At 37.8% G+C, this 12,439-nt stretch overlaps 2 protein-coding genes across 3 annotated transcripts in view; one reads left to right on the forward strand and one right to left on the reverse strand.

The window, feature by feature from the left end:
- Window positions 1–477: 477 nt before the first annotated feature.
- LOC122569828 (DNA polymerase interacting tetratricopeptide repeat-containing, protein of 47 kDa) lies at window positions 478–2,670 on the reverse strand. The gene is made up of 6 exons (XM_043731454.1): window positions 2,186–2,670; window positions 1,736–1,907; window positions 1,464–1,656; window positions 1,105–1,385; window positions 858–1,022; window positions 478–792 (listed from the first exon to the last, which is right to left on the reverse strand). The coding sequence occupies exons 1-6, from the start codon at window positions 2,454–2,456 to the stop codon at window positions 705–707; spliced, it is 1,170 nt and encodes a 389-aa protein (XP_043587389.1). The 5' UTR covers window positions 2,457–2,670; the 3' UTR covers window positions 478–704.
- Window positions 2,671–3,072: 402 nt separating this feature from the next.
- LOC122568989 overlaps window positions 3,073–12,439 on the forward strand; it is a 121,909-nt gene continuing 112,542 nt past the window's right edge. For both annotated transcript variants that reach the window (XM_043729405.1, XM_043729407.1), the window contains exon 1: window positions 3,073–3,812. The gene's annotated coding sequence lies outside the window, so the exon portion shown is untranslated. The remainder of the gene's footprint in view (window positions 3,813–12,439) is intronic.

A 12,439-nucleotide genomic window follows, 5' to 3' on the forward strand; every position in this document is an offset into this window, starting at 1 on the left:
TCGTTTGTGTCCCGTTCCGCTTCTCTCCCACGCTGTAAAGGTCCTCTTGTTTCACAATTCAAACTTGAACCAGATAACCTTCAGCATCCACCGATAAAGGACCGATTTCCGATCGTTTCGATCGTATCTTTGGCACAACACTTTTTCGTCACTATATTAGCACAATTTAGTCGTAACAATTAGAAGAGTAACCGCTTCGGGACGCATACACACGTTCTACAGCGTCTCTTGAACTGAATTTCTGACTGAGGCCCTGAGTCTTTATGCCCATCTGGCTCTGGCAGGTGTTACAGGCTACAGGTGGCACCACTGCTCGATCAATTATCTTACCTATATCGGTCCCTTCTACGGTTAATATGAAGTGGGACCCACATGCGCCACTTTTGTAAAAAGTTTCGTAAAAAAATGTATAAAAGCATTTCTTGATTCAATAAGGAGAAAGGCTTTTTAAACTTGATTTGATAAGAGCACTAATAATTATTACTAGACTGTAAATTTTTATTCATTTATGAGACATTTGAAAATATAATAATGCAAATAATCTATGTAATATATGAAAATATATAAAATAATTAAAGCGGATCTTGGATTAGATTCCATTTCTTCAATTTATATGAGTTAGCATAATTAATTCTAATTATATTAATAGATGTGTAGATCTCCTTTATAAATCTATTTACGAACAATGTACACGATAATTTATATCACTCATACATAGTTAAAAATCCCAACTCCGCCTTACTGGACTTAACAAGTATTAAAAACATCGGCGTTCCCCCGCGAACTATAAATCTGAAATTTTTTATTTCATAAGTGGTTGCGTTTTTAATTTCCTGTATCTTAATTCATGAACTTACCGCTCGTGCTGCAATATTTGCCCTAGAGACTGATGGACGTTCACTTTATGCAGAGAACATTTATCTTTATCCTCAAAATAAACATTTATATTTTCAGGAGTATAACGTCTGTGTGAGTCCCACTCAGGTGGGTCATTAAACAGCTGTACTAATTGTTCTCTCAACCTGAATAAGTAAATTTATTATATGTGAAATAACTTTTAATTTTTTGTATAATATGAAATTCCTATATGATATAACAGCATACAATGTATCCTCGTGAAAATTTTGTATGAAATCTGTCTGCTTTGTTTCAGGATATAAAATCAGAACTGGCCAAATGAGTTTATTTTGTGCATCCAAATGAACACCACATTGTACCATTTGTGGAATTTGAGGTTCTAGGTCTTTTAAATTTGGATTTATTTTCCCTTCAATCGATTCTAAATTAATGCCTTTTCCTTTTATTATATTTAGTAATTCTTCTTCTTCTTTATTTAATTTCTTTTCTAATCTATCTTGTTTTCTTTTATCTCTTTTCAGACGTTCCTATAAATATTCAAATATAAGTTGCGCATAATAAATACTTTCTCAAGTTTATATGCACTAAAGTATGGATATTCTTACTCCTTCAACTACTGCTTGTGATTTTAAATGTAATATTATCTTGTCAGTAGGAGATTTATCGAGTAACCGATCACAAAAGTCAATACACTGTTCGTAATCTTTTATATGAAAACAACAAGTGGCAGCTCTATTCAAAACTTTTATGTAATTTGGTTTTAACCTCAAAGCAAGCTTGCAGTCATTTAAGCTTGATCTGTAATTTATATAAAAAACAATCTTCATAAAACTAGAACAAGACTGTAATATTAAAATATGTGTGATATCAAATATACCTATAATTTTTTAACATAAAATGTGCAGCAGCTCTATTATTATAAAGCTGAGCCATTAATTCAATATCTTTGCATTTAGTTCTTATTCCTTCTGTGTAACTCATAATGCTTAATCTATAATTTTTATATTTGAAATTGAAATTTCCATCTTCCTTATAATTATTTGCAAGTTCTATAAAACACATGCAAATGTAATACTACCAATATCTATATAAACATTTATACCGTTAAATTAACTGTTAACCGTGCAATCTCAATAATGCTGGAAATATATATTTTAATTGCAAAAATAAATAAAAATAACAAAAGTTTGTACAAAAATAACAAGAAGTTGCTATCTTTCTTAGAAATATTTAAGACAAACACCAAACAAGAATATAGTATCCTGTTATGATATTCCAAGGTTAAATTAGAAGATTACAAGACTAAATAGAATAAATTAATCCAAACCCTCAGGTGTATTCTCGTCTTCCCCATATTTGAGCTGTTGTAAACCTTCCATCAATGGAGAAAGTTCTTCTCCAGGTTCTGGTGTCTTTTTCATGAAAAATGGATGTTTTTCCATTTCCTCTTCCCACCGATCTTCTGGCCATCCTTCAGTATAGCTCTTCTTTTCCAAATTACTAATATATTCATCGAGTTCAGCATCTAACTTTGAAGCAAGTTCTAATCTTTCTTTATCAGTCCATACTTTACTTTCTTTTTTACTTGTTCCTTCCATTGTTTAACGATTATTTATATTAACTCTTTATTTATTGGCAATAAGAAAGAGTACACAAACATAAATATCAATGAAACAGTTGCAATACAAAATTATTCAACAACAACGCCAAATTAGACTCCAAATAATACAAATTTAATCGAGAATAAAAATAAAACAATTATAATCTTGCAAACCACAACCTCCAAAATTTCACGTGTATATGTATCATTTCTTAATGTCATAACATTATCGACCGAGTAGATTCTCCAATTCACCCCCAATGATGGCGCTAGTAGTATTCTTATAACTACTATTTTAAAAGGGCTTATAACATTAACACCTTCCTCTTTTTAACATTTCTCATATTAAATATTTTATACAACCTCAAAGCATATTACCAAGAAACTTATTGGTAAAAAATTATCAATATTTTAAAACAGTAATATTCATTTAAAGGTTATAATTTCAACTAATACATTTAACAACATGATTACTTTAAAGCTTTTCGCTCTTAGAGAAGAGACTCAAAAATACTTGAAGAATATAACCAACGAAACATCTGAAAGTTTCTTTAATTAATATAAAAACAATCGTTCTCGTTTAACGCTTCCAATTTCCCTCAAAAGGAATAGTAAACAATGCAACGACATCGTTGTTGCAGATTCATCGGTGAAAATACGATTCTTAGTTTCGAAATGGTTTGATACGTAGTGGAAAAAGGAAGAGAGGGGTGGATAATCCTACAATAAAATCTGTATTGAAAGTTAGGGATGAGAAAATCCAGAGGAGATACGTCGATCGGGTAGGTAGGGGTGGTTAAGGTTCGGACGTTTACGCAAACATTCGGGTTTTGGCCCCTTTGTGTTCGGCTTGGCAAGATGGCGCTCGGTGAAAGCTGGTCCACGATTGGTCGATGAGACCGCACCGCGAATCTCCCGAGAACAGTCGCTTCCACGGCCTCGGAGCGGGCGAGTTGTTGGTCCTCTTGGAAAAAAGCAAAACACGCTCTCTCGTTGCGGCGGCGAGTGTAATGGCCACCGTGGGCCTAGGATAGCAAGAGAGGTGAGGCGGTTCGCGAATTCTTTTATTGAAACGCTGGCTAATCAATGAACGACTTATCACCCCGGTCAACAGTCAGTGCATATAATAATACGTGTGTGCCGAACTGCCGCTCTTTCGTCTCGATCGGTGGCTTCTGTCCGGTGAAGAGTGCGTGTACATCAAGTAGTGCATCAGTGTACTTAATGTGTGCCAGCCATTGTCGAGCGTGCATCATAGTGCCGGTCACCTAATAATCGTCGATCACCACTGGATAATATTGCTTGTTCGTCTTGTCTGTTGGATTCTACCCTTTTGGCACGCGACGCAGCATCGGTGAGTACTACGGCATAGTTAAATGAAACCGTATCACACGATGTCGACGACCGTGCGTATATGTATGTCGAGGTGGCTTAGCGTTAGAACTAAAGTATCTACGACTAACGTATGAAATTTACAATAAAGAAATTAGAGTGAAAGATATGTCGAAAAATACATAGTACGGGGGAACTAGCAAACCTTTATCTGTGTACTTTACAAAAAGTCACTGAAAATTCAAATCAAATTTGTCTTGATATAAATCTATCAGATTTGCGTGAAATATTAAGAATTAGTCATTTTGATTAATCTATTAGTATTAAGATTCACAATGAGTGTACGTGTACATTATGGTCGTTTTGTTCCCTCAAACAAGAGATTCTTGTCTATCGATACTTTCGCCTAAGACTAGACGCACCCTTAACTCTCAGTCTCTCTCACTGAATAAAAATAATCTTCTCTAAGTTGTCATCACCACCATTCGATGATTTACGTTCGAAAAACTCGTACTCGTCCATAGATCGCAAAGTTGTGTTTCTGTCATCCAATCGTTCGCACATGTACGGTCTATACTTCCCATGGGGGAAAAGTCCATTTATTGTCATATGCAAGTAGTAATGAGAGTATGCGCGTTGCGAAGCACGATCAATTTCGGAAGATCTACCATCACGCTGCAAAAGATGTCGCACCACCCTTCCCGTGCTAGTTTATTGTTGCTAAATATTTTTGAGCATTCTTTCGCGCACCGACTCATAGGGTGTAACCTCTTTCTTCTCTCGTACCTGATTGCTGCAAACGTTCTACCCGCATGAACGATATTAGATGCTAAGCTATCTATCTCAATTCGAATCAAATTACTCTATATAGTACAAACGCGTGTAATGTTAATGCTACTGTTTCTCTCCTATGGTACACTCATTTATAGCGTCGCTAATAACCTTGTACATGACATTAAACAACAAATGAAGAGAAAAGAAGTGTCCGTGGATACATCTTCGTCTCATTCGTCGCGTATTAAGGTCACTGTTACCTTTTATCCTTTCTGTGTTGTATCGATGCAGCATATGCCTATGAGAATCACTCATGCATATATTTATAAAAGCAAATATACTTATTAAACGTTGTGTGAGTTGAATATAAGAGGCAACATTGATGTCATCGCTTTGGTTATTCGTTTTCAAAGGTGCGTTTCTCCGTCGTTTTTCGCTGGTTACCACAGATGGGCGTATTCTTTTGCAAACAAGCGTACTCGACGATAATCCCATTTGCCCGGAAAGCATAAACGCGTCCCGGTAACCGTGAATGACCCGTTTCGCGGCTTTAATAGGGATCATTCGGGATATCGCGAAATAATGTATGTATCGCGATGGTAACAGGTGCCCCCCTCCATCGCTCTTTTCCGCCCTTTTTGCAAAGAAAAGCACGTGCCTCGCGCTCAGAATCGGCGTATTCGCGCATACGCTATTATTAAAACTGCCACTTATAATTCATCAATGCAACAATCATATTGTGCTTTTACTTTTCTGTTCACCTTTTTCCGTCTTTTGTTACTTCGCTTTTATAGCGTAATACATATTTTAAAATGAAGCATTTTTGTAATTCTAACTTAATTCTAACATACATATATGTTTTTCAAGATAAATTTTGTGAAGGCTGTTCCGGATTGTTATTGTTCTTTTAACATTAATGAGATCCCTAACATAAATCAGGCTACGTATTGCATTTCAAAAATATAATCTAACCTACTGTTTTCAAATTTAGTCGTTATTTATTGTCGAGAGAAGAATCTGTTTTGAAAGTGATAAATCGTAAATCATTAATGAAATGACTCGACTGTTACGATACACTTATTATCAATTGTAGCCGTATCTCATTAATTTTCAAAATCGAGTGTTTCAAAAACAAAACCTTGTAAGGAAACCTTCCGTACCAAACTTTTTGCTTCTTTTTACATCAAAATCACTTTGGCTTTTACTTTCAATTGTAGTATTTAACTACCGTTTTCGATTGTGCTTGTATGTATATTTCGCTGTGTAATACGCGGCAGCGGCCCTCGTAATACCGACGATAGAACTTTTACACGTGTCGCTGACAAAACGCGTATCGTCGCCGTTCCGCAGTCCGGGGTAGAGTTTTTCGATCGTACGAATTATCGATTTCGAGCCGCGTGAGAGTGCTGGTAATTTTTTGCGGGATGGCTTTTTAATTAAATTTCGTCACCGTACGCATCTTTTCTATACGTTTAACTCCGTTATGATATTCTATTGGGGAAAAATATTACTTTTTGTGGGTTGGTTAGGAAAATTCTTCCGTCGATGATAAAACGTTGAAGATAGCTTGATGTCGATGTCGTCGATGTATTATTGGAAAGTACATTCTCGTACCGACGAAACTTTTGTGAATGTCAAAAGTGAAATTCACGTAAAACGCGAAAATAAATTCTTCAATGGCAACACGTATTTATACACTAACTGTGAATCAATTTTAACTACGGATACTCTCAACAGAAATAACACGATTTCTGTACAGTGTAAAGTTCGAAAGGTTAGTCCGAGAATCGAATTTGCTCTGTGAAAAGTGACAACATCCAGCTTCATCTGTTGTTCCTCCCCTCCTATTAACTAGATAAATTTTGATTATATCGATAGCAACAGAATTTTTCTCTACGAACAACGTTGTGTCGAATAAAACTATTTAAAGGACATTTGCAGTCGATTTAAACTCCAAATACAGAGGAAGTAATATCATGTCGAAACATTAAAAGTCAGACGAAAATTCATGTATATTCAAAATTAGCATTTTGCGATGAAAATACGGAAAATATTACATTAGGATAATTCGAATCGCCTTTCGAATAAATAATATCCCAGCTCGAGAGATCTCGCGTAAATATTAATTAAAGCTCGCTGATGAAAAGACTAGCAGCTATCGATCAGTTTATACGAAGTACATACATACGTACTTTGCGTTGAGGATGATGAGGCTGTGCTCGAAATGACGCTTGGAATACTTTCGACGAGAGATCCACTCGTGAAATACTTTTTGACGTTGATTGCGCGTACCCTATGTGTACTGGCGGTGTTAAATCGCGTTCAAGACTCGCCCGACTCCAACCTTCTTTTCTCGAATTCTGCCGCACGCTCCCCCCCCCCGCCTTCGGTGAGTCTTCAGTTAATCTGCCGTGATTTATGCATAAGTGCGATTAAAGCCGAAGCCCCTATTGATATGAGCAATAAATCCGGCGATAGAGATTAGCCCTGGTCACTAATAGTTGAGATTTCTCAACGGGTAGCTTTGTGGTCAAGCGTTCGTTGTTAAGTCTAGGACTGTTTAGTGTGTATATAGATGCGCCCACGGTGTCTCTAAATCACGTGGCCCGTAATAACGTATTACTCGAAGTAGCGCTTAATCCCGGGATGATTTGTGAAGCTTACCGATCACCTATTTTAATACTTTAATAGCCAACCTGTCACCTTGTAATTTAGTAGGTTCTATAAAAAGTTTCGGAAAGTGATCAATAATATTATCACACCGATAGTATTTGTAGTATTATACATATATTCTTAATGTGTTAGATCGGTGTGGGTAAAATGTCGATGAATGAAGTTTGAATTTCGTGGGCCATCAAATTTTACTATACATCAATTATCAACTACGTTAAAGAAGTTGAAGATTAAGAAGAAGGAAATTGTTATCAATTATGTGTATTATAAAGATCATTTAGGCAATAATTTAATGTATAAATTATTATGTGTACTATGTATATTATAATACGTATTTTAAATGACATGGAAATTGGATATTACGGTTTATGTTATATATAACTAATATGTCGATATGTTACAAGTTATATGTTAAAAAATGACATTTCATGTGAACCACCTTTCTAGCGATATCAATTTAGTCATGACACTGAAAGGCATAACCTATCGGTCTCTACTGTCAAGCGTGTTTATCTAATTTACTAAGTAGTCTCGCAAATAAAGAAATATTAAAGCGTCTTAAATTATACCAAGTGTCAAAAAGATTAAAAATTATTTGAATGTTAAGGAATGCCATATATGAGGATATAAAGACTTCACCTTTTAGGTTATGTTTCACTGAAACAACAGGTGTACAAACAACCGTCCTACCAACGGGCGGGCGCATCACTACGATTCTGAATATTAAGTTCTCTCTCCTTCAAATCGTATATCGAGATAATAACAGCGATTGGCCGGTGGTCGGTTGTTCGTTACGGTGTCGTAAATGTCACGTGTGACGATAAAAATTTCTGACGAAACACATTATACCCTTTACCATCAGACCATTGACTGAAAGGAGTCATTGGGAGCGTTTCGATCGCCGCTTAACAGTTCACGGTCTATAAATAAACATAGTGGCCTCGGTTAAAGGACAGCTTTCAATAATCATAGAAAAAGAAATATAAATAGAGAGAGGGTTCAGCGTAAAAGAAGTTCGTTACTCCGCCACGTTTCTCGTGTAGCACGAGGCGCGCCTGTTGTGTATATGTGTGGGGGCGAGTTAGGGGCAGCACCCACCGTTTAACTCGTTGAAATCTGACGATGTTTAATGAGACGTCAAGAATTTGATGCGAGTTTCGAAAGCACGGTTGCATAGTACAGAAGAAGAGAGAGGCCAAGCGCACACCGCGGGGCGGTCTTTATAAAGACGGCCTTTATATTTGACCGGTCGGAAATTCAGTGAGCATGTGGCAACGTCGGATATCCCTCTCTGTATTTCTTTCTTCCTCGGGCCAAAGCTCGATTCGTTGGCCACGCATCTTTTTCCAGCAGCGCCGGGCCGCCGGCCGACCATCGGGCCTCCATCGCGTTCTATACCCGTACCAGAAAGTTTCTTCTACCTTTACCACACCACCACCTTACACCCCATCCGCTATACTCTTTTATCTTATTATTCGACCCGACCTCCAACGAGTTAGGCTGTTGCCTTCGCCTCTACAGAGAGCCCTTTGCCTCTCACTCTCTTTTCTCCGACTTTTGCTTACTCTTTTGTTTCTATCTCTCTCGTTCAACCTCCTCTCGTCAAGCCTCCTCTTCCTCCCACCGTCTCTACCTTTCTCTTCGAAGCGATTCGCTTCGCGACTAACGAAGAAACTGGAATCTCGTTGTATGGATACGAAGAAGATTCTTCTTCCTTTCACTCTTTCTCGTGTCTCCGCGTCTTTATCTAACATTGGCTGACGCCCCCTCGCCTCCCCCTTTCATGCTCCGCGTACAATTAGTTTGCTCGAACTCGTACGGGCCAACGAGCGTTTCCCTACCATTTTCTATATGTATCATGGACGCGTTATCGATGCAGCCGGCGAGAGGCGCGCATATTAAAACTTGACGAGACTCGCCAGGAATCCAGGAAGAGGCGCTGTGAAGCAGCTAGCGGCGGACAGTGGGGGGAAAAGGAAATCGTATATAGCCGACTATACCGAGGGAAACTTTTCATAATGTTGGATGCTGGATCCGTTTAGAAATTTTTCAATCGTACCCTCGGTATCGTGAACTTTGCATTCCTCGCGTCCTTCGCGGTTATTCCACGCAACCGGATCATGTGGAATAATATTGACTCGCATCAAGTATCCCTTTACGTTCTTGCATTTTTATACGAATATTCGGTATTACGCCGCGCAGGTTATGTATTTCTTACCCGATGCCACGATATTACAGGTGCTATTTCTCTCTTTCTATCTGTTTTTTCCCGTCCGGTCCGTTTAGTTCTCACGATAACGCGCCTTTGCAACGAGTCACAGGACTCATAGGTCCGTGCGTTATCAACCGCGGGTGATAACGCGTGTACATTTGTATTTGTTTTGGCGTGAACCTTTATGTAGTCACAGTCTTTTTTCTTTCTTTTAAGTTTTATTAAATTATAACGAAATATATTACAGTTTCATATCGCATCACATATATAAAGGATTTTATAGTATACAACAAAACTACTTAACCTTTTGATTTTATAATTAATTTTGTCTTTTTCGTAACTTTCATCAATTTATTACGTATTATCCAAGTAAGGCTATTACAAACTTTCGGAGAATAAAATACATACGGACAGGTGAAATTCGCATTGAAATTAATAACATAGACGGCTCTTCCGCATTTAGTATCGTGTGAATTGCAACATTCTCAATAGATTCCGCGAATACCTAGCGCTCGTGTATAACTTAACCCGTTTGAATTTTTTATAGGCTCATCATCATATTTCTCTTTTGCCCTTTCGTTCAGCATCGAACAACGCAACATGTTGACCGCATTTAAATGTAAACGGGCGCGCACCTCTCTGACAATTTTCGCGAAATATTTTCAAGTTTCCCTGCCCGCCTTTTCCCCGGTTCCGGCACTATTTTGCGCGAAGAATCGCGTTAATTCGTAAACCGCAATGCAGTAGCTTCGCGTAATTGAAACCACTGCGTGTACCGATGTAACTACTAATGGTAACGGAAAGTCATCGGAAATATATTTTTATCGACCGAGCGGAGAAAATCGTGGGCTAACCATGGGCCAGAGAGCTTATTCCGAAATCAATCACGTTCACGCGCGATTGTTTTACCTAATACAACACGCGGGGTACGTGACTGCCGCGAAACTGGCTGGCTTGTTGCCATGTTTTCTCGCATGGAAACGCTCGCGATCGGTTAAATGTTAATTAACATCCTGACCTTTAACCGATCGTTCATGTATACCTGGGGATAATCGCTGATTTCTAACCGTCTATATACTTGACGCTAATATTTTAACGCGCTTTCCTGCACCTAGACTGGCTTACCGAGATATTTGAACACCTACCACAGAGAACTTATATACGTAACGTATATATCGTATATGTTATATAAAAATTGTGGAAACTTCATTAGCACTGAAGAGAAACGACTGTCATGATTACGTTGGTCAAATTTGAAGTGAATGTAAAGATGTAGTAGAAGTTACAAGATATTTGTTGCAAATTTATATTTAGTAAATTTACATTATAATACAGCATGAATATTAGTTTTAAACGTATTACCATATACGAAATGGTTCCGGTAGATATTGAAATTTATTAATACGATATAATGGATTATTAATTGTTCACTGATACACCAGTGTAATCATGATAATTCGTGATATATTACAAAGTTAATCAGATTTCAAAACGTTTCGCGTGACACCCATAAAATATTCATAAAAGTCTACGAATGGTTGGGAAGTACTTTCGTGAATCTATGTATCTCTACTAGTCGCTGGTTTTTACCTCGAGAGAAATTCTCGCGTATAGTTGCCGCGTAACCCGCCGTTCGAAACCGTGGGGAGATGAGTCAGTATGACGATGGTAGAGCGAAGGATATTTTGCAGTGTAAAAAAAGTCTCGCTTAGTTCTCTCGCAGGGTGCAGAGGTCCAAAGCTATCGTTTTCTCGATTCTCACGAGAAGCCTTGCCCCTTGTATCGGTTTCATTCGACTCCTTCTGCCACACAGTAATTAGAAAACACGTAAACGAGTTTTCGGTACGTTAATTCCGAAGAACGTAATTCCGAGCGTTGCTGCATCCTGGTATCCTCTCTTCTCCCCCTCTTTCTCTCCACGCCTCGTACCCCTCTATTAGATGACCCCATGGACTTTCAGCCGCGCACACTCACACGTATATACGCGTATACTTACCTATGCGTACACATGTGCACGGTTTATTGAACAGTGGGGATCGGTCGTTAGAAGTTAGAAACGGGGGGATCACGTGCGCCGCTTCACCGTTTCCCCGGCAATGCGCGCACAATCGCGTGTATCTCCAATTTTTTAAATAATCATGAATACACACGGGCCTGATGATAAATTTCCCCCCTGCATTCCGCGTTTGTTTGTACTGGTCTTTTTTACGCTTTTTTTCAGCGATGAATTTATATATAGAAAAGCAACGAGGAAGGCACTAAAGATAATATCGTTTTTCCAACGGTGACAAATAGGCGGTTGGTTGCGCGCCAACGCGGATCATAAATATTGAAATATTACACCTCTGTCGGAATCAGTTGATTTTATAGAACATGCGTGCACGATAGGCGTTGTGTTACGCTATTTCAGTAACCATTCTCACGGTTGTTCCAGGAACGTTTAGAACGCGTCATTACCATATAATACACAATTACCCACAAATCTGTATTACCCTGTATAAATTCCTTTCAGAAGCCACCTGTAGAAAAGACGCTGTATTGTTCGTGTCCGCGATACGACGCGTCAGACGCCGCGAGTAGGTATTCATAAATCGTGGAAAATTAAAATTACTTCCAACAAGTCGTTTTTATTGCTGAAAAATAGTCGTCCGTATTTACGACTTCTTTTATAATCATTTCCTTTTTAATTTGATTCTAGGAACAGTAATAGACATAATATAGTCGAATTTCTAATTTCGTCCATATTTTTCCATAACGTTTTTCTCATAAGTTTAATCATTCTCAATTGAAACCATGGGAAAAGAACATTTTCGGTCATATACTTTTTTTTTCTTTAGTGGATAGCAATGTTAAGATTCATTCGCGCGTCAAGCAACTCAATACATTTTATTTGGTTTTTAAATTAAATATGTATTCTTGTCACCCCTTTAAATTCCACACTTAAAAAATATCCATCCATGTCTCAGCTGTTTTTCTTTTTTATAATACTT

This window comes from Bombus pyrosoma, linkage group LG7 (genome assembly GCF_014825855.1).
Source record: "Bombus pyrosoma isolate SC7728 linkage group LG7, ASM1482585v1, whole genome shotgun sequence".
NCBI lineage: Eukaryota > Metazoa > Arthropoda > Insecta > Hymenoptera > Apidae > Bombus > Bombus pyrosoma.

Coding starts and splice junctions, on each gene's coding strand:
- LOC122569828 (XM_043731454.1), bottom strand. CDS start 2,456: ATGGAAGGAACAAGTAAAAAAGAAAGTAAAGTATGGACTGATAAAGAA. Junction 1,657..1,735: donor TTTATGTTAAAAAATTATAG/GTATATTTGATA, acceptor TATAAATTACAG/ATCAAGCTTAAATGACTGCA. Junction 1,023..1,104: donor AATTTTCACGAGGATACATT/GTATGCTGTTAT, acceptor TTACTTATTCAG/GTTGAGAGAACAATTAGTAC.